We start from the raw sequence: 23,087 nt of genomic DNA, 5'->3' as shown, positions 1-23,087 counted from the left end.
CTTGTCCCTCCAAACTATCAAATAAAGTCTAATATTTTTCTCCTTTAATTCCATGAGTTCTCCCAGAAAACTCATTATTTTCTTGAATTCTCACACTACAACCTACAGATATCATAGATGAAAAATAATACGAGTAATATAACTTGAATTATGCGATGACCAATCAATCTTAAGCCAAAGGTTATTATATTGATTTCTTAACTAAAATATTTAACATAGTTGTTAGCAATGTTTTAAAATAATAAAACTTTGCTGAACTGAGACTTTAAAGACATTATTAAAAAACTTCACTAAAATTTCTTATACTTCTAGGGACACATGCGAAGGTCACATGAGTTTCTCCTTCGTCAAATTCGAACGTTTATTTCACAAGAAAACCCCAATTGCAGACACCGCAGTTGCGGTGGAAAAATATTATTTGAGGACTACAAGTATTTGTCTTGTAAAATGATGAAAGCTAAAGCGAAAACATTGAGAATCAAGATATGTACCATATTCCCTACTAGAAGAATGAATAAAGGGTCTTGTAAAATATGGAAACGATTATACAGATAACGATTTCAAAAACCAACAATTTTTCGAAACCCTGCCATTACAGCAAGTTCACGAGCACACAAGTAGGCTGTTATTATTTCATTGCTGCATCTACAGTGTTGGGAACTTTTTAGAGTTCCCCATAATAGACGACACATGCATGTACATTTTGCTTCCTACAGCTAAATATACAACGTAAGCAAAATGTTCAAGTAACAATATGGATCAAGTCTAATTATATGATTGAACATCAAAACTTGCTGCATAATTATATAATACACTGAAGTACACAACAAAATTAAAAAACTTATATGAGCACATCTAACAATATCCATCAATTTACACGGCCTGTGGGAGCATACATAAATTAAAAAAATGAATACCTTTCTGTCAGTCCTTTGAGATGTAGTTGGTTGTAAGCTGCCAAAAAAGATTGAAGCAAGCCAGCAGAATAAGCAGGCATATAGCCAGTGAATCATTCTATTAACACATTTGGTCTCAAAAGTAAATTGTCAGACCAAAATATTTTTAGTATTCAAGTAAGCAAATGCATACAACAATTGCCTTGAAAATAGAGAGTACAGACTGACATTTTGCCTAAATTAGATCACTGACAAAAATAACCTGAAATTAAGCTAAAAATTCTTTTCAAAAACCAAATGTCCCCGGCCAAATTCAAAGAGTGATGACTACAGTGGGGTCAAGCAGAATACTTCATGCCTGTGACTCACCATAGTTTAACTGTTCTGTCCATAGATTTTAATATGTAATGACAAATGTTTCCCTTACATAATGAAATAAGTCGTTAATTACTTTTCAAACCTTTCATTTCTTAAATTTATTTCAAACAAAGATTCTTATCCCACTTGCTGTCTAATCATTACATCTTTTGTTTTCCTCCATCAAAAGATACAGATGATAGTTACAATTATGACTACCCAATCCAAAATTCCTCACTCAACGGAGGACCTTTTGCACTAGTATGCCAACCACAACCTTTATTGGTATATAATAATAGCTTCTCCTAGATTTCTTCATAAATCGGCATTGATTAATCATTTTCAGCACATGAATGCTGTTCATTTTTTATTTTTGTCTTAGAACCACTCAAGAAAACCAAACTCACTTTGCAAAAATAAGCAAACAAAATTATTTTCCCCTTTTTTCTGAAACGTTTGAGCACTACATGACAAGTTATACAACAAACAACTAAACTAAGAATCTTCATTCACAAAGATCGATTGCAGAAAACTGTAATTTTGGTGCTTCTTTCGTTATTTGCGGACTATGCGTACTAACCAATTGCTAGTATTTGCTAACACTGAAGCATAAAACAAAAGAATAAGAAAAAATCTCCATGAAAAATATGTTGTTTCATTTTGAACGCTATAGTTTAAAGTTATTTTTTCTCATTTAGCTAACAATCACAAACAATCTTAGTTGTTGTTTGTATAATCAGGTCAAATTACTACGACTTAAGTATTTCAAAACAGAATTGAAAGACTACAAACCTGTGCCTTATAATACAATAATCAAGTTGGTTCTTGTGACTTCTCTTCATTATTTTGAACAAAATCTTCCGTCCTAGGAAAGAGACATTATTATTTTTATATGAATGAAATGAAATGAGTGGACTATTCATATAAACCTGTCTATTTGTAATAAGGTGATATTTTAAAGATACTTCAGCGTGTATTTCCCTCATCGAAACACTATGGATTTCTCATCAGGTATGTTTTCTTTCCTATATCTCTCATCATGAATTGGTATGAGTTGTAGGAACAAAATATTGGTTTATAAAGAATAGGTTCTTTATAGAATATGTTACATGTCTTATTCAATTTCATTTTAAAAATCTATGTCTTCTAGTTTTGTTTTGAAATTTTGTTAAAAACATGTCAATATAGCATAAAATAAAACCAAAATCAACAGGAATGAGTTAATGACAGTAACTACCAACCAAAAAAAGACATGCCTTGTCTCCAACAGAGTATTATTTTCTTTCTATACTGAATAAGCCTATAAGTTCAGACAGATACTTCTGAAAGAGTTAAGTAAATTAATTTTACCTAATATCTTCTATCTTCATATCTCTTTTTCTTGGATAAACGTCTATCTTCATATCTGTTGCACTCGCTTCTTTATGTTGCAAAATTGATGAGAATAACTTTTTGTCCTGGAATAAAACAAGCTTTGCACTGAAATACACATATTATATACAAATAAAATATGCTCTTCAATCTTGAGAACTAACAAGGAATGGTGTCAAAGAATTTGTAGAAGAATATTAGAATACCTTTTGCATTTATTATTGATATCAGCTTTATCTTATTTTATTATCAGACTTACTTTATTTGAGAGTATCTCTCTTATACTGAAATAAAATAACACAATTCTCAATTCATATAATATTTCCAACAGAGTTGTATTGCAGTGCTAAAATAACTATGCAGACATCCCCAATTTACAAAGCAGATAAAATATTCATTGAAGCGAGCATACTTGTGTATATATGAAATTATGTGCTCAGAGAAAGAAAGAAAAAAAATTGGGAAAAATGTGATCCAGGGCTAGAAAAGTAGTTATCTCCGGTCCTATTTACATTTACCAGAAAAATAACTAATTCACCTAATGAAAAGCATTTAGATCACTAAGATCAAAGGAAGTTATAACTTATTCCATATATTTCTATTGTACATTATTAAATTTATTCAAGACTAATATATTCACTTCACTTGCATGAGAAATGAGAACAGAAGAAAGGCATTAAAGGAATACACTAATTTCATATGAAAAAACCGGAGGGAGTATTCCTTATTGTCCTCGTATATCTTTGAAATAAACAATACATAGATAGAGTTCAAAAAGAAGTGTCAAAATGCCTAACAAACAAAAGTTAACAATTAAATATTGAAAATCAAACCCTTCTACCTAGAAAAAGATGAAAAAAATTCCACCTACCTCTTCATTCATATTACTAACAGTGCCCTGAAACCTCTGTAAGATGAGTCTTAAGCTTCCAACTTCATTACGTAAAGCCTTTGGATTATTTTCGAAAAGGTAAAAATAGTGAGATTTCTAATCTGAATTGAAAAAAAATAATAAAAAGTTGAATATGATACCTCTTTGTCTGAAATTAAATTATGTATCTCTGCATCCTTTGCCAATATAGTTTTCTGAAGGTGACACTAGTTAAGAAACAAATTAAAAAAGAAGTAATGAAAATGCAAATATTTTTTTTTATTATTTGATATAGATAACTATTCCGTGGTGGTATGGATATATCTTCTATTTGAGCTTGGTTATTGTTGCTAAGTTTTGCCCCGTCCAGCTTTGCTTCAAGTTCTGAGATGACTCTATCCTTTTTTCTTGACTCGGCCTCTTTGTTTTCCAGTTTGTTTCTTAGGTCTGTGATATGTTCTAGAACAAAAAGGAAGTTCTTTCAGTTGATAGAGCTCAGATGATTATATCACTTACATATTTTAAAATGTAGAATAGAACAAAGGGATATCTTAATTACCAACAAATTCTTTTTCAAATGCTGAGACCTGGTCCATTTTGTTTTTCAAGCTGGTCACTGAATAAAGGAAAGACAAAAATAACTGGAATATGCAATGAAATTTCTGTGGTTGATAAGAATATCCAAAAGTATGCATGCTTCGAACCTGCGCCAGTAAAAAAACTACTTACCAACTTCTTCTTTATCTTTGACAATGTTCTGGACTTTATCCAGAATATGCTTGATATAAAACACCTCCTTCTCTATAGAATCAAATAATAGTAGATGAGAATTTATCTTCTCTGAGAGGACACTAAGCATCCTATCTTTGTTTTCAAGTGAACGTTTCAAATGAGAAGTAGATTCCTGTGTAACCCATTTTTTCAAAAATCAAAAACACATTCAAAGGCAGTCCATAATCAGAATTTCCAAAAAAAAAATAAAAAAAAAAAATAGTTCCAATATAAAGTATGAGCCTTCTTTGTTTTAGTGATATTCACAACATCATCCAAAATTCTAATCCAAAATCTTGGGGCGTAAACCTACTCAGGGCCGGACCTTGGGGAGTGCAAGAAGCGCTACAACACCGAGCCTCTAAAAACTATGGGCCTCAAAAAAATTATAATACCCACCCCCATTGAAAGAATCACAACAATTATTTCTTTTTCGCATAAACCATTCGTTTTCCCCTTTCCTACGACGTAGGAGTGACATTCCAAACGACACTGTTAGGTAAATTTCACCTCTCTTTCACCTAATTTTGTTTTGTTTTGTTTCGTGTTTAAAAGTTCTTCTGATTCTGATTTTTTAATGAAGCTTAGCTACACAAAAAGAATTGCGTTTTGATTTTACTGAGGCCTATTTTAAAAATAGAACCGAGCCTCCTATTTCATAGGAACGGCCCTGAACCTACTAACTCAACTTTTGCTCTCAGTTAAAATAATAACTAACAGAACAGAATATTAAATAAAATAAAAAGGCATATCTTGATTTCATTGCATGGTTATCTAAAAAGCTCACAGAAGTTCCCTCATCTATTTCAGTTATGCTCAAATTCAGGCACACTTTGTTTAACAGCCAAATTGAACTACCAAAGGTAATTAAAAATCTTGAGTTGAGAGGGGTGAGAAAAGCCACGCTTCCTCTCATACTTTACTCGTTTAACATTAAACTTTTCACTTTGCCTAATCTTAGAATTTGGGCTGGGTCTAACTCAACCTTACAAAACCACCTTCTAAGGTGAGGGCTGCCCAAACTTTATACACGCACTACACAGGCCATATCTCTACGCAATGTGGGACTAAATCCACCCATTGACACCCAACACAATAAAGGTTCGGAGGCCGCAGTGAAGGCAACCCAAATGCCGCAATCAGGTGGCTAGGGGTGGGCCGCAATGAAGGCGGAATTTCTAACACTTCATTATGGTTCATACAATAGGGAGCCTCTAACACCATCTATGTAAAAACAACAGACTCCAGTATTTGTGTATATATAACTGTTGTATTATAATATAAAAAAACCGTGATTTTCAATTAACATGATTTCAATCAAACACAGAAAATCCAATGTAAAACCACTTTCTATTAGAACCTAATAAAGGGAACACTAGTAGAAGTTGCATTATGCAATAACATAACATCTAATAACAATTAGAAAACAATAAAAACGGAAGTCACACACAATAACCTCGTAAGCAATCACAAAATTTTCCCTGGACTGAAGTAAGCTATTCAATGTTCCCTTCAACTCTTTCTGCTTATTCTCAAGCATCACATTATCATTTTGTACATAATTCACCTACATTACAAAACCAAAATCAATAATCCCTTTTCCAAAAACAAAAAAAAAAAAACACACTCAACATCACATAAACATTAAATTCCCCAAACCTTTCTCTCCAATTTCTGTCTCTCTTCTTTAACAGAAGCCAATTCACCCTGCAGTTCTTGTATCTTTCTACTAAACTCTTCCTCATTCCGCTTCTGCTTCTATTCTCAAAAATCACATACAAAGAAAGGAATAATCCATCAATTTAGTCCCTAAACTATCACTCCATCTTCAATTTAGTCTCTAAGCTATATACAAATATAATAAAGCAGTCCTTAAACTATATAAAATCCATCAATTTTGTCTCTGCTATTAAAATGTTGGGAGCTAAGAAGCACTGACACCGGACACAGAACACCGACACTGGAAAAAATTGAGAAAATGAATTAATTGAACGTAGTCACATGTGTTGACACCACCAGACACGTCTTTGATCAGAGGTGTTGGTGCTACACTCGTTGGTACTAAATTAATGGATTTTTATATACTTTATGGACTAAATTGACCGTTAATTCATCGAAACAGCGATTGAAGATGAGTAACGAAAACTTAATTGAAGAATTTTGGAAAACCTGGATTAGAAGATGGTGTTGTTCAGTGGCGGAACGTTCTCTGTCCTGCAAAAGTTGAAGTTAGAGGAAGAAGAAACGGAATTGAAATTGGCGTTGGAGAAGAAAATGGTTCGTTACCCTTAGATCTCGAACTTCGGTTATGAGAGATTGTAGTTGAAGCTTCAACTTCGAAAATTTCAGTAACTCCATTTTTGGTTTTTCTACTTTGCGTTTTCAAATCAAGGAGCGTTTTATATTCTGGAAAACGTTTTCAAACGACGACGTTTATGGTGCGTGACGTGACCCGGGGTTGGGTGTACGGGTCGGGTTCCGGAATGGACGGGCAAATCCAAATTCAGCCCAGCACGGTCAGCACCGAATGATTGTGGGAGGTGTTTCTTTTTCACCCCACTATTTTTGTTTGCTTATACTCAAAACTAGAATATCTCAAAGACTAAAATAATATTATTAACACACTCTCTAACATACACTTTCTCTCACCTTTTTTTTTGTGTGAAAACTACAAGCTTTCTTTCACGAGTCTCATCAAATTTCTATAAGACTAACAAAATTTAGTGAAACTCACATGAACTTTAGTCAATAAAAAAAAATGTTGAATTGTGTGTTGCTAGTACTTCTATGTAAAATATACATGGATTGGAAAAAATATGTATAGAACGGTCCTATTTTTTTTTGTGGTGGCTTGAGTTTGAACTCCGGACGTTGCATATATTATGCATTGTCCTTACCAACTAAGTTGAGCCCACGAGGACTATAACGATCCTATTATCAACAATGAAAATAGAATGATCGACAATTTAAATAATTTTATTAAAAATACTACATTATATCTATACCAATATATATAAAGGGAATACGTGATGTTTTGGACTAAATTTTTATATTATTTCAATTATACCCTTAAACAAATTATTGCACTATAATTTTGTTGTTAAAAAATTGGACACACAATTGAGTGCTGATAATAATAAACTCCCTCCGTCCCATATTATGTGACCCATTTGACTGTATCATGCATGCCAATGCACAATTTTGAACTTAAATATCTTTAATAATCTATTATAAAAAATTATGAAAATTTGATATTTTAAAAATATTAATCGAGACGAATCCAGCAACGTCTTATATGCCAAAAAATAGGGTCAAAGCATTATACATCAATAGTACACATTTTTAAATCAGGTCAATTAAAATGGGAGGGAGGGAGTATACAACATAGTCATTGGATTTTTAGGCAAAAAAATGTAAGTTAATCATTTTATACACTACTCTTTTTTATTTTTTCTTAGTACAATCTTCTTCTCTTTTGCATTTGTGGAGTTTATGGAGATGTCGTAATATTGGGAGAATGCCATCTAATTTGCTAACAAATCAAAACAAAGAAGAAAATTGTTGTTGACACATTAGCTTTGGCTAGGACACACATGTAAAAGACGTTTTTACCCCTTCGGTAGTTAACTGCCGAATTATGAAACCGGCTGCAGTTAACTATCGAGGAAAACTTCGGCAGTTAACTGCCGAGGAAACCTCAAACCTGTTTTTTTTTTTGACAAAAACCATTAATTCTTTTTATTCTTTAAACCTATATTTTCCTTAATTAAATTTAATTCTTTAATTATTTTAAGGAATTAAACATAATTCTTTTTATGATTTCATTAATGTGATTTTGTTGCCATAATGAAGAAATATGGATTTTGTTGCCATTAAATACACGATTCTTTTTATAAAGTTGTTGATTTCATTCATATAATTTTGTTGCCATAAATAAAAAAATATGAGATCCTATAATTACTACATATTCAATCACGTTTCTTAATTAAAAAGAGGGTTTTTTTTTTAAGAATAGAAAAGTGGTTTTATTTGTACAAAAAAAAAAGGTATTATTGATAGAATAATTACAAATATAATTATTTGAAAGAGAGATGAATAATATTTGAAATATTATAATTTGTCAACAACAAAAAAAATCTGAAATATTATAATTAATTACTAATAATTACAAATATAATTATTCTATCATTTGTAACGTTTTTGTTGTTGCATTTTTTTTATTGAATCATCATTTTAGGTCCATTAACTACTGATTGCAGATGTTATTCATCTCTCATATTTCTTCATTTATGGCAACAAAATCACATGAATGAAATCATAAAAAGAATTATGTTTAATTCCTTAAAAGGATTAAAGAATTAAATTTAATTAAGGAAAATTTAGATTTAAAGAATAAAAAGAATTAATGGTTTTTGTCAAAAAAAGAAAAAACAGGTTTGAGGTTTCCTCGGCAGTTAACTGCCGAAGTTTTCAGATTTCCTCGGCAGTTAACTGCCGAAGTTTTCCTCGGTAGTTAACTGCAGCCGGTTTCATAATTCGGCAGTTAACTACCGAAGGGGTAAAAACGTCTTTTACATGTGTGTCCTAGCCAAAGCTAATGTGTCAACAACAATTTTCAACAAAGAATGCTCAGTTTTATGATGATCGGATAAATGTCAAGCAAATTGTTGTTGCAATGCATTCGAGTAACCACAATGTGTCCTCAATTTGACGATTGAGAGCCTTCGTTAAGGTTTTTATAAACAAAATGATACTTGTAAATATTTTAGGACAATTTTTATAACAACTCTTTTATACTCATATTATGTTTTTAATCCTTCTTCTTTTTTCTCTTTATTGTTTTTGTTCTAAAAGAAGAGAGAAAAAAATTGTTTAAAAAATTATCACAAAAATAATTATACAAGCATTATTTTACTTTTATAAATGTAATGTCGACGTTGGTTTCTTTGCCGAACTCAAATTTACTAGCTTTGATATGTGAATGCCAGACAGTAATGAAATGTTTATTGCTGCCCAGCGGATACCTTAGTGTCTCTCAAAAACAAGAAGTGAAGTCTTGGGTCTTCTTTTTGTGCTCTCAAGTGGGCGAGGGACATAGGACATCAACAACTCATCTTTGAGGTTGATTGCAAGATAGTAGCACATCACATACAACATTCATCTGTCAATTTTTATCGATTTTAGGGTATGTTGTGTGCCACGACAAGCGAATGGTGTAGCTCATTCTCTAACTAGAACGACATCTATCATGACTAGTCCTCGTGATTTTTCATATTTCACAATACGTATTTCCTTTCTTTTCTTTTTTTTGTCAAGTAACCTAGTGACTAAAAATTCAAATAAGTGGGATTTTGGGTCCGAACCACGACCTTTGCATGTACTATGCAATGTCTCTATCAACTGAGTTAAGCTGGACATGTATTCCCTTATTATTATTGAAATGCCTTGACTATCCTTATCATAAAAAATAAAAAATTTGCTGTCAATGTTGCAATAAGGTGTCCCTTTTTCTATTCATTTACTTCACTTTCGCTCTCAAACCTTGCTGGACAATTGACATTTACCAAATGAAACCTTCAATAATCATAACAATTATTATACTGGGGACATATATAGGGTACAAGCAAGTACGACTCACTTAAAGATGACTCAATAAAACAAAACTGATCAATGTAAGTGGAGAAGTTTAGTGTCTATATCAAACATGGTCCATACTAGACTAATTAACCAGTGGGCTTCAAATACATCCCCAAATTAAATTCTTTTTTTCCCCTTGAAAATACACGTGTTATATCATCCCTAATTACCTTATTCATTGCCTTCCAGTATGTTCAAGTAGTTCCCATCCAAATCCAATCCAAATAACATACATTATGTCACACTATACTCTACGAAAATTGTTGTTTACACTTTAAACAAGGCAGAAACACATCATAAAAAGACGTAAATGCTCATCGGTAGTTAACTGCCGCCAGTTGGTGGTTAAAATTCATCGATAGTTAGCTGCCAATTGAGATTATATCGGTAAATTACTTGTGTTTCCTAGCATTGAGTGAAGTATGAACAACATTCTTCATACTCTACCACATGTAAACAGCCCACCAAATTGTTCAGCATGTGTTGAACCCTAATTTATCTTTGCACAAAACACACCAAACCAATGCAAAATACCATTCCACGTTTGTCCAGAAAATGAGCAATAAAAAAAATGTTGGACATTCTCCTCCACACCACACAGTCACTCACACAAAAATGTTCAACCATATATTTCTTTATAGGTAACTCAATAGTTAAAAAAATTCAAATGAACAAAGAAACTTTCGACAGAGTAATTTTATCCCAAATAATATTGACACAATTATACATCACTTCATGAGCATATTTAATGTTGTGTTTGGAAAAGCGGTGGACAGCCACCAAATGCACGTCTATACTAAAGCTAGAATATCCAACTTCGTAAAAGTCACGTTAAAGTGGCATTGAGATGCGAGAATTGTGATTTAAACGCCAAACTAAACGGAAGCTAAAGTCTCAACTAGTTATAAGCCTCCTTAAGAGAGTAAAAATCACCACAAACATGAATCCAAGACCACAAATCCTCAATATTATCATGGAAGGAAACATTAGCCAAAAAGACCAACGTTTCAACACCAACACATCTTTCTTTGCACTAAAATAAAAGTTTCATCCATATTTTTCAACGCTCATCTTGACACGCAAAATGATCATTTCAACAATAGAATCGAGACCTCTTTATCTTCACATAAACTAAACAACGTACCAAACATCTCCCTCAACACAAACCAAGGGTCTAACTAGAATAATGCATTACAACCGTATCGTATCAGGTATCTGAGCTTCATAGGACTACTTTGTAGTATACGCAAAATTTGCTGCTATTTTTAGTAACAAAAAACTTATTTAATTCAATATAAAAGAAATATAAATAAAGGAGAAAATGGTGGACAAGAGAGTGGAAGTGAGTTGTATGGGAGTCCCAAGGTAGATGTGTCTGAAAACAACAAGAGAGTAAATGAAATGATATAAACAAACAGTGTACTGTGACCACCACGCTACACTGTCCAGTGTCCAACTCCAACCATATCACTATTCATTCACTGTTCCATTCACTCTCTCTACAACTTGAATTTGAATGCTTTATTTTATACTACCATTCTTCCCTCCCTCGCTGTTAAACTCTATAATATAAGTGCATATTTCAGATTTCGAATCTTTCTATGGATCCAGCGTATCATCTCCCGGAGATCTGGCAGTCCAGAAGACCGCAGTTTAGCCCCAGCTTCGGAGATTTTCCAATGGAAGATCTCAGTGCTGAACAAAAACCACTGAACCATGGCCGGAAAAGTAGAATAGAGACGAAGGAAGATTCAGTTAAATGCGTTTCTACCGGCAATGGTGGTGGCCGTGGCAATTCCAACAACGTGGTAATTGCCCACTCAATTATGCTATCTTTTTTTTGAACAACTCAATTATGTTATCTTAATTACGAAGGAAAAAATATATATTGGGTATGAATTTAGTTCTACTAGAAAATTGGTCGTATAGTTAATGAGTAATTTTGTAGTATTAACCAAGTAGTTAAAGGTTAGGTTCAACTCTTAAGGTGTGTTGGAATTTCTTTATTTGAGTTTTTTTACCGGCTTAAAGACTTATGAGAATGTTTGAGAGAGTTTTTAAAACAACTTACGGCCTGTTTGGATAAACAACTTATTTGCACAAGCACTTAAGTATAAGCTTGCATAAGCTATTTTCATAGCAAAAGATTAAATAACATTAAATTGTTTTTGTATATGTGGTAAGTTGTTTTTGTAAGCTATATTGGAAAATTTATGAAAATTGTCACAAGTTGTTTCATGGTAGATAAGCTCAAATAAGTCAATCCAAACGAGCCCATATTAAATATTAAAAAGTTGTTCTATAAGCTCTCTATGTGATAGCAACTATGAAAACAACTTACACCTTACATGAAAATAGCTTTATTTTATTTTTATTATGGAAATTACTTATACATAAGCACTTATGTGATAAGCGTTTGATTAAGATGTTTATCCAAGTGGAAGTTTTAATGAGTATTAGTTAAAATCGAATTGACCTAGAGTATTTGAGTTCAATATCTAGCAATCCTAGTCAAGCTCTAAATTACCAAGGTCGGTTTACTTTTGAAAACAAGAGTTCAGACTCAAAATAATGTGCAATTTCGTATTACAATATGGAGAATTGCGGATTACTATTTTTTATTTTTTGTTGGAATTCAAGCATTGTTATTGGAGTAGAGGTAGTGAATTTGGGTTTGTGCAGAATGATGATGGTGGTAGTGGTGACGGAAAAAGGAGTAAGACATCAGGGAACAGTAAAGGAGAAGAAAACAGTTCAGGAAAGCATGCGGAAGAAACTAGTGTTGAGCCACATCCTAAGAAAGACTACATCCATGTTCGAGCCAGAAGGGGTCAAGCTACTGATAGCCATAGTCTTGCAGAAAGAGTATTTTCCTACTTTCTAATTCTCACAAAGTGTATTTTTATATGGTGATGAATTTCTTATGTTTAGATAATGTTGATCCTGAAGGATATTGCTTGCTTGAGTTGCTTTTGTCTTTTCAATATTACTTTTTTTGACAACTTGGAATCAGTAGGCAGCATTTGTCAATAAGTTAAGAACTTTAAAGACCAAATTCTATACTCCCTCTGGTCTTAAATATAAGAAGAAGAAGAAGAAGAAAAATATTCATATTTAATAGTCTCAATTCCCAAATAGAAACACAATTTACTACTTTTACTATATTTAATGATGTCCTTCTCAAAAACAATTCCTAAATTTATATAGGTTTTGTTTTATAATCATGATGCTATTTATTCTCATCGAACAAGTTGTTATAAATGAGAACATACATATTTTTTATGAGACTAAGAAGATTAGTTGCACTCGACTAAGTTTCTTATTATGAATGTATGAACTATGAAGTTAAGTACCTTTTGTTTATAATCGAGACCGAATGGTGGTTTTGCTTAATGGTTGTTTTAGTTTTAGGTAACTTTTTGTGCATTTATTTGCAAGTTTCATGTTCTTAACTGGGATAATTGTAATACTGAGGCTGACACACTGACTCGGCTATGGTACAAGTCACGCTATCTGAAAATTTTCTAAAAATGTTGTGTTAAGAAAATGAAACTGTTACGTAAATGGGAGGAAATATTGATTTATTGGATATTTTGCAATCAGTGTTATTGGCTTAGTTTTCTAATGAATATTGATGAACACTGATGGACAGGCTAGAAGGGAAAAGATTAGTGAAAGGATGAAAACTCTTCAGGATTTAGTCCCTGGTTGCAACAAGGTATGGTTAACTTAGTGCCTGTTTAGTTTTGTCTCTGCTCTCGCCGCATTTTTTATGTGTATAACTAAGAAGAACAAAACAAGCATAAAGACAAGAATACAATGTGTTACTTTTCATATGAAAATGAAAAGAACAAAATATCAGTGAACATTTGTGTTTATAAATCTCTGATAAGATGAGCTGAAAATATTCCTTATGGCTTGATTTGTTTTTAATGTATTCAGGTTATTGGAAAAGCATTGGTCCTTGATGAGATAATCAATTATATCCAATCACTTCACCACCAAGTAGAGGTGTGAATTATCTATCTGATGTTATCCTTTTTTCTAAAAATTTAATGTTTTATAGTGTATTTCTGAGTCTTCTATTTTTAATTTACATCACAGTTTTTGTCGATGAAGCTTGAAGCAGTAAATTCAAGACCAACACCTGGTATTGAGGCGTTTCCTCCTAAAACTGTAAGTATTTAACAGCATCCTAATTTTATTTACGTTGAATGCTATATATTCTAGAAGTTGGTTTTATCTGCTTTATTCTATATAATGTCCTTTGGTGAGATGAGTATAACTGCCCTTTTTTATCGCAAGGATACCAGTTTGGTTAGAAGCTTTTTTTGTGCACACTATTTGATTAGTAGATAGTAGCAGCAGGTAGGAAACATAATAAATCTATTTGAGGTTTTCCGTTAAAAATTTGAGGACTAAAATCACCCAATAATCATTGAGTGACCAAAATCAGACCTAGTCCAAATTAAAGAGTTTAAAGTACAATTAAGTTTTCACCTTTTTAGCTAAATCTATCTTCATTCTCATGAACATCAACTTGTATTCCAGTTTGATCAGCAAACATATGATACAACCACCATACCATTCGCTTCACAAGCTACAAGAGAGTACAGCCGAGGTGCATCACCAGAGTGGTTACATATGCAGCTGGGAGGTGGTTTTGAAAGAACAGCATAATCTATGAAATTTCATCACCTGATAGTAAATGCAAATAGGAACATTATTCTCTACTTCAGAGCTCCCATAAATCATATACTCAAGGTGTTGAAGTCCAAATGGACACTTGATTCCAGTTTTCTATACCACAGGGTCGTTTTGGTTTGTATTTAAGCAACTGCATTTGTTATTAGTGTGCTGGGAATGAATTCATTTACATAAGATCTAGCTTAGTGGGCTATATATGATCATTGTTGTTGTAAAAGACGGCTGTTTGTTCTGAATACATAATGGTTATATATTGTATAATCGTCTCAACATTTTTTATAGACTCAATATTGTTGTTTGTCAACCTATGTTGAATAAATTGAAATCCATGCGATTTTAATTGTTTGGTTTAGTCTATTCAGCGCTTGTAAATAGCAGTTTTACACAAATAATATGGATTATTTATTGCATTTTAAGTGTAAGTTGGTTGTGTTTGATGATTCTTTTATGAAATTTTCTGCTTGCCACTAAGCGCGTGTTTGGATTAACAATGAGTTTGGCAGAATCACGGTATTTCACTGTCATTTGGTTTAGTCTATTAAGTGTCTAAAGATTTTGAATAGCAGAGATTACCAATAATATGGATTATTTGTTGCTTGTTAATTGTAACTTGGTTGTGTTTTATGATTATTTTATGGAAATTTCTGCTCGCCACTAAGCATATATTTGTATTGACAATGAGTTCGGCAGAATTGAAGTATACTATCGTGATTTATGCAAAACCATAAATTATATAGCCCTTTTGTCTCTTCTCTTCACTCAACAACTTACCTAGACAACTATCTTCATTGCCACCACACTCCATTACAATAAATAAAAAAAGAATGAGAACAATAGCATATATTTGTGAGTCCCTGCACTGGCGTAGCATTGCCATTTTTGTCGCCTTTTCTCACTGGCAGCAAATTTCTAGTTGCAACCCAACCAGCCACCCCCTCTCATGTTGTAGAAACATAATGCGAATAAAAAAATGACTCTTCTACGAATGTGGTTAGGGACTCGGGGTTCTTTTACTTTCAAATGTATGATGTTGCCTCTTTTTGTTGTCTAGATTGAGTTGCAAATACCTATTTCTATGAACTTTTATAAACTGGCTATATCAAACGCTTAGAAGTTTTTATAGTAGAAGATGTTGATGTGTGTGTTTAGATTTCACACAATCGACGATATTACCGATTACCGCACAATAGCTTACTGATGCTTCAACTAGATGTGTGATATTTTACCCAATGTGGTATCAAACACATTGTGAGATTATAAAAAAACCAAGACAGCCGCAATGTGACCGCATTCAAGAACCTAAGCCAAACTATATTATTCAAATTTCATTGATTACAAATACAAGCTAACAGTTGTCCATGAGAAATTCAAACACATTGTTACATTGCGAAAAATGACTTATGTAAAGACATTGCCACTATCTTCATCAATTCAAATAATGATCTAGCAAACGTATTCGTTAAAGCGATGAGAGATTCTCATATCAATTATATATGTAACAAACTTGATTCATATGCTCCAGCTTGCGAAAATGTGTCAAAAATAATGTAAATGACATAATTATAATTGATATTGTTCATATGTTATGTAATTACAATAAAATGATTGTGAATTCTAGTATGTAAGACTCATGTGTGGTATATATAACATCCGTCTGGGTGTAATTCAGACACATGTTTATTCATATCTAATTTTCTTCTTTCTCAACACCAAGGATGGTTTTATTCAGCTGAACCACATAAAATATGCACCTCAAGAACTTTCCATATGAAGATGTCTAGGCTATAGCACCAAAGGAATTGTTCCCTTGATTGAAACTATTCCCATTGGACTGGAAGTGAGAAACAGCTGCCCATATCACACGCAGGGCCAAAATTGCGGCAAATACTGTGCCTCCAATGTTGCAGATGACCTGCAATTCACAGTCAATATTCCCCGATTGTTGTTAGCTACTACTTGATAATGCATTTCCAGTTATAAAGCAAAGAAATTCTGTGAAGGAAGTACTACACAATTCCAGAACCATACTTTTGGTTAGCTTATATGTATATATTGCAAGACCAAAAATATAAGAATAATCTAAAACCAGTCCCAATAACTGTTCAAGTTCACTCAAATACATTTTTTTGTCTCAATCATAAACTATGCCTCAAACTACACAAATGTTATCACCCTCCCACATAACTCACCCTACGGTGCATCACGCAAGTCCATTATCTAGAAAGAGAATTAAGAAAGGTGTGCAATTTACAACGACTATAAACATTGTGCAAATAACATTTCAAATTTTCAACATCTAACTTCCGAAAAAATGAATTGTAAGTTGTTTAGCCAATATGAGAAAAGAGACTCTTGAAGTGAACATTTGTCGTGCATTTTCAGAAACAATGAAAATGTCAAAACAGATATTTTCATTATTTCCTGAAATACAACATCCCTAGCTAGCACTTTATCTTCTTTCTATCACAATAACTCGCTTAAGTCTCTTTTCTACTTGTTAACGAGTAAAACCAACACAAGTTTTAGGAAATGACAATAGAAAATGTTGACAAAGTAAACGGAGGATTGTTTGCACAGATGTTACTGCAAACTCTCTTTTGCATCTCTTATTCACGTCATGAAAAGTCTCAAGTAGTGTTTATAACGGACAAAGAAGATAATTGTAAACACAGAATAAAAAAGGAAATAGCGGTTTCGAGTATTTCAACTAGACATGAACTCTTAATTAAGCCACACAGTAGTGAAGAAACAACACCTCAAGAAGTGCTTTGACAACAGAAAGTGTAGCAAGTAGCAGAGTCCCATCAACAGCAAAAGAAACCTGAATTTCCCGATCCAAATAAGAAGCAAAATGAAAAAGCGGTCAAGGACACATTGAAGGATAAATTTCAGCACCTAAACTTTTAAAAAAAGCACCATGCAGCACATTTATATTCTAACTTGCCTAGTGTTTAGAAATCAAAATGGAAACCATGCCTCATGAAAAATTGCATGTTTGATTCTGCTTAATTTTTGGAAAATAATTGTTTCTCTTTTAAAAGCTCTCTTATTACGATTGTCATCATAAGCTTATTTACCGCAAGATTAGCTAATCCAAACAAAACCCCAATCTTAAAATTTGAAACATGAAAAGGCAAAACATGTTTAAAACTCTGAATTGTAGAACCATCACAAAATTCACTAAGGAGTTACAAAGAGGAGAAGGAAACTTGAAGGCTGAAGCTAAAACTTCGAGCAATATATTCAAAAACCGACTAATTACTAGTGATGTACATTTTTTTTTTGTTCAGTACAAGGTGTGATATACATTCTAGAAATGTTATTCAACACTCTTACACTTTTTATTATTGGTAGTTCCTCTAAGAAGTCAATTTAAATGTAATGCAACCCAACCCAAGAGCGTTTAAATTAGTTGGCACAAGTCTCTTCCAGTTCGACTAAAAACCTAGAGTTCGAACTCTCAAAAATGGATGATGATAGTAATTTAAAATGAAGGCTTCCAAACTTCAGAATGTGATAATTCATACTAGAATTGTTACTAAACACTACACTCTTTTTTTTGGGTCAATTAGCATAGTGGCTAGAAATTCACCTTAAGTTGAATAAGTAGGAAATCCGGGGTTCGAACCCCAGCTCCTGCATACCGCAATATCCCTACCAACTGCTCACGGGGACTAAACGCTACATTTTTTATTACAGGTAATATGGTAGTTTCTCTAAGAAGTAAATGTAAATGCCATGCAACCCAAGAGCATTTAAATGAAATAACATGTGTCGCTTCTAACTTAATCAAAGGTCTCAAGTTTGAACTTTAAGAATGCAACAACAATAAAACTCATGAGCAGGAGTTTTGCCGCTCATGTGGTCCCACCCGACTCAGGGTTGCATTCCGATGCCCAAAGCCCGGTTTATACAAAAATGTCATGAAAATAACAATCTTTACAAAATGTGATAGTTTTACAGAGAATGGACTAATAATGTTGAGTGTGTACTTCTGCACATGATTATTCATGATCACTAATGGCCTAACCTATATTTAATATAGTAAATGCATGTTTGACAGAATCACGACGAGTCATTGTGATTTTGGCAACCACAAATCTAAACATACATTAACATGGTAGCAATAAAAGAACTCAGTTTTTTATCCTAAGGATAACTCGTTTAAAAGTGATAAGCAATTGGGCTCAAGTGGTTAATGAGCTCCACCAAGGAACAATTGTTTAGGAGAACCTGAGTTCGATTCCTAGGTGAAACAATTTTTGGCCGGACCTAACTTAGCTCGTGGCCGAACTCTAGATTACAAGGGTCTCTTTCCCCATCCCCTGAAAACCGAAGGGTTAACACACAAAAATGCCGGATTTCGCCAACTTAGTGAAGACTGAAGAAAAGGAGAAACTTACGAGTTGAGGAGATATCACTGTAGGCAAAACACTCCTCGAAGCCTTTTTAGCCCTTTTAGACATTTTCTTAAACATACTCTGCAAGAATCTAATCAACAAATCAACACTACTCTCAGTATCATCTTCATCACTCTCCTCTTCAATCCCATCATATCCCCCAAAAACACCTTCATCAATCTCATATGGTTCTCCACCACTTGAGTTATTCAGCTACAAAAATCACAAACATAAAAAAAATTCAACAACAATGTTTGAGTTACCCATTTTCTAAAAACAATTTTTTCAGTGACTATTTTGCTGAAACAACAATATGAAGATGAAAAGTATATACCTTGCTATTGCAATTGATGATTTTGAGATTTGAACGATGGTTGTAGTAGAGTTTGGAAGAAAAGGGTTGGTGATGAAGAATGTGAACATTGTTTGGTGAGAAGTGGTGAAGATTGGAACGTGGAGAGCGCGTGAGATTGATCAATTGTGTTGTTGTTGCAGTTGATGTTGTTGCTGCCATTTGAGACCGAACATTAAGCTTTTAAAGATTTTGTTTTATTTATTATCACCCATCATCGTTAGGAAAGAGAACAAAAACGAAAACAATTATCTCCTTTTTTTTTTTTTTTGTAATTTTGGAAGAAAAAAATGGAATTGTAATACTTATTTTTTTTAATTTTGCAATAATTCAATTTTTATTTAGCCATCCAAATTTAATTGAAGTTATTTTTTTTAACTCTATATCTTTGGTCATGACTTAATTTTTTTTTTCGTCAACTAATCTAATGGTTGAAGCTCACACATTTTAATGTGGATAAATGACTTAATTTACATTTGCTTTTTAAGACTCAACAATTAACATTTCATTGTTATTTTATGTTACCCAATATTTTATCGCCATTAAATTGGATGGTAAAAATCCTGAGTTGATTAGAATATATAAAATGGGGACTAAAACTATAAAGTAAAGGGAAATGTTAACTAGTGCCCCCGGGGCACTGGTTAAGGACCTAAAATAGCAACTTTTTATAAAAGTTTGTGTAATTTTGCATTGAAAATTGAAAACTTTTTATTTTTGAAAGAATAATTACTTTATTTAGCATGCTTAAAGAGTGTCCAGGGGCACTCGTTAACAAGACCCAAGAAAAATATTAGAACCAAAATTGTAGTTTTGACAAAATAGGAAATCAAAGCTCATGTAAGCCATTTTTTACACAATAATCTTAAGTTCTTGTTTGATGGATCGTTGCAATTTCTTTCTTTTTTTTTGGTGTCTTTGTGATGGACTTTAGTGTTAAGTCGATCCAAACAGCTTGCTTAGCTAATCTAATATTATTGGGAGTGGTAATTGGCAACCCCTTGCTTTCAACATTGCCTCTTACCCAAAGGGTTCATCCTAACATCTTTTTTCAAGAAGTACCATTCTGAAAACCAAGTGTCGTTGTAGTTTGGAAGCTCATAACTTTTTTTACATTCTAACTCAAAACCTCTCCCAAACAAATTTTTTTTCACAAAATTTGATTTCCAATACACAATTCTATCACTCATCGACTTTATCAATATCATTTTTTTTCCCTAAAGCATAGATAATGTAATTCTCCCGTTGTTATTTTTTGCGTATTTTCTCAAAAATCACAATAAGAAAATGTTTTTTTGGCACCATCGAAGGGAAATGAGAACGATATGATTGATCAACAACGAACAATGTTGGTCATTAACAGGTTGCAACTCATACCCATAGGGGAAAATAACAAAACTATTTAGAAATAAGATAAAAATTGTCTAACTTTCAAAACAAAGGGATGAAGGAGAATGTGCTAAAAAATGAAGATGTCGTAATTGGCTAATTGCTATTTGTAATGGAAAGCAGAGCATCAAAGGTAACATAGTCTCATCATAAGCAAGTACGAACGGGTCAAATCCATTAAATATGATTGAAAACTTCAACATATAAAGTGTAGTGGTTAGTGGAACAAGTTGTCATCGACCATTAAGTTACAAAAACTACGAAGTATGAGGTGCAAACAAAAGACAACAAAAAAAATGCATCAGGAAAAGCTACGTCGGGCAAAATACAAAATAATCATACTTAGTTTCCACCTCGGCGCTAACAACTTCAAAATTCGCATCTCTCGTTTAAGTGTTCTCATAGTCACGATACTATTTGGCTCGTTAGGATTCACCACCTCAGTGGCATCCTTCATCCCACTAAAGGAATCACCAACCATACTTTCTCTACCTCGATCATCTCAAACTTAACATGATTGACTTGGTGACTGGCTACACTCACCTTATTAGGATGAACTCGCTTAGTAGGCACCTCGTCAAATGTAACACCCCAAATTTTAATCCAATACATTACTTAAATGTTACTTAAGTTTTTAGAAAATATGAGTATATTTGCTTTTAAAAATAAACTGATAAAAGAAAATTAATAGAAAAGATATCTCGAATGAAGATGTTAACAAAATTATATTAAAATTTATTCTTTAAATCAATATCTAGTAAAGAGGATCCATTTGAAATAATAATCATCTTAGTTTTATACAAATAATTCATCATCTTCCACAAAAGACAAATTCAAAAACAGTACCATCAAAAATATAGGCGACTCAACATTTAGCAAAACAAAATGTATCACAGCAAAACATAACAAAACAAAATAAAAATGCATATAAGAGAGAAGATTTCAATAGTTACCTTCTAGATATCTTTTCTATCTATTAATTTTCTTTTATTAATTTATTTTTAAAAGAAAAATATACTCTCATTTTTTAATGAATAAATAATATTTAAGTAATGTCTTGGATTAATATCCAGGGCGTTACATCAGACATGGTCACATTAGCATTAACATCCACAACTTTTACTTTTTCATCATCATCGTCATCGTCATAATTGATTTCCTTTTCTTCCCCTACACCATCGCCATTATCATCTTCATCAACATCACTTATAATTTCTCCACATCGTACTACTTTGGTATAGTGCGCCTCAAAGCTTCCACCTAGAACTATCACCTTAGCCTGATCGATACAGTTGCATAAAAACCTCAAACGAACTATCACCTTTGCCGCCTCGACTTTTTCCTCGAAGGAACCTTTGTCTTTCCTTAATTTGTCCACCTTAGACTCCAAACCTTTCACTTGGAGTTTTTGGCCTTCGATCTAAACTTCAATGTCTGAATCAACCTTTTGAACACCCACGTGAATTTTGATCTCATACTCCAATAATTTACGAAGGTTTTTTATGGTCTTCTCAATATTGGACTTTTCATTTTTTTACCTTCTCAAAATCAGACTTCATCATTTTCAGCTAAGAGGCATCACCCACTTCGCTCACCTTCTTCTCTAGCTCACATTTTTTTTTTCTTAACATGGGCTTTGGAACACCTTCTTGATTCATCATATCATCATCTTTCTACATTAGGTGGTTAATCAACTGAGAATAATTATCGGCAACATTCTAAACTAACTTGGAACAGGATTCCCCATTATCAATAAACTCGGGCAAATACTTTTCCCAATCATATAGGGTGGACACTCCTAACTTCAACCCACCTTGACAACCCTAATATTTCCTCACATGTAAATTATCTAGCTCGGGGCTCTGTGGTTTTCTTTGAGGTGTCCTTCATTATTGGAACATAAGAACTAGTAGAAAGAGAATCTAAATAAGTAGCAACATAGGAAGTCTCAACAAGAGCAGAACCAGAAGATGACAACCTCTTTCGAGTTGACATAACAGAAGCATTATAATGTTGTTTGCAGGCACAACCCCTGCTGCTTGGAGAAGGAACAAACAACCTATCACGATGAGACAGATAATTAACGAGTGACATACTGTTAGGACTGAAGTCCATGAAGAGAGTCCAACCCAAAAGATTAGTTCATTAGTTGGGAGAATCTCGTGACCTAAGTGCCACACTGAGCACTTTTATCTACTCGATGTTAGACTTCTAACACATACACTCTGCTCAAGAGGTAAACCCCCTGTTCATACATGAACAACTTGAATGAGATGATAAAGTATCTTCGAGTCAATTTCAACCTTTAAAATGCAGTAATATTAAATTTTTTTTAT

At 32.9% G+C, this 23,087-nt stretch overlaps 3 protein-coding genes across 7 annotated transcripts; 1 reads left to right on the top strand and 2 right to left on the bottom strand.

Moving 5' to 3' along the window:
• Positions 1-574: 574 nt before the first annotated feature.
• Positions 575-6,637, bottom strand: LOC146921280 (RUN/FYVE domain protein). Of its 4 annotated transcripts, XM_085714708.1 has the most exons (12): positions 6,553-6,637; positions 6,436-6,480; positions 5,926-6,024; positions 5,723-5,833; positions 4,225-4,399; positions 4,055-4,111; positions 3,818-3,954; positions 3,657-3,716; positions 3,496-3,573; positions 2,604-2,710; positions 2,046-2,118; positions 740-954 (listed from the first exon to the last, which is right to left on the bottom strand). In XM_085714708.1, exons 1-11 carry the CDS (start codon positions 6,622-6,624, stop codon positions 2,067-2,069), a joined length of 993 nt encoding a protein of 330 aa, XP_085570834.1. In that variant the 5' UTR covers positions 6,625-6,637; the 3' UTR covers positions 740-954; positions 2,046-2,066. The 4 variants fall into 4 exon arrangements, with proteins under 4 accessions (XP_085570833.1, XP_085570831.1, XP_085570832.1 ...); XM_085714707.1 differs by having other exon boundaries at positions 575-2,118; XM_085714705.1 differs by lacking the exon at positions 2,046-2,118 and having other exon boundaries at positions 575-954.
• Positions 6,638-11,214: 4,577 nt separating this feature from the next.
• LOC146921279 (transcription factor BHLH094-like) lies at positions 11,215-14,950 on the top strand. 2 transcript variants are annotated; one of them, XM_085714703.1, is made up of 6 exons: positions 11,215-11,711; positions 12,586-12,768; positions 13,556-13,621; positions 13,846-13,914; positions 14,008-14,079; positions 14,455-14,950. In XM_085714703.1, the coding sequence occupies exons 1-6, from the start codon at positions 11,505-11,507 to the stop codon at positions 14,581-14,583; spliced, it is 726 nt and encodes a 241-aa protein (XP_085570829.1). In that variant the 5' UTR covers positions 11,215-11,504; the 3' UTR covers positions 14,584-14,950. The 2 variants fall into 2 exon arrangements, with proteins under 2 accessions (XP_085570829.1, XP_085570830.1); XM_085714704.1 differs by having other exon boundaries at positions 11,238-11,711; positions 14,023-14,079.
• A 1,194-nt stretch (positions 14,951-16,144) lies between these two features.
• SHW1 (short hypocotyl in white light1) lies at positions 16,145-19,536 on the bottom strand. The gene is made up of 4 exons (XM_085714702.1): positions 19,345-19,536; positions 19,014-19,223; positions 17,366-17,431; positions 16,145-16,522 (listed from the first exon to the last, which is right to left on the bottom strand). The coding sequence occupies exons 1-4, from the start codon at positions 19,522-19,524 to the stop codon at positions 16,388-16,390; spliced, it is 591 nt and encodes a 196-aa protein (XP_085570828.1). The 5' UTR covers positions 19,525-19,536; the 3' UTR covers positions 16,145-16,387.
• Positions 19,537-23,087: the final 3,551 nt, after the last annotated feature.

The sequence above is a fragment of the Medicago sativa genome, chromosome 5, assembly GCF_051527215.1.
Source record: "Medicago sativa cultivar Bolivia chromosome 5, Bolivia_mono, whole genome shotgun sequence".
NCBI lineage: Eukaryota > Viridiplantae > Streptophyta > Magnoliopsida > Fabales > Fabaceae > Medicago > Medicago sativa.
The sequence above is the reverse complement of the archived record's forward strand: the minus strand, read 5'-3'. Positions and strand labels throughout refer to the sequence as shown.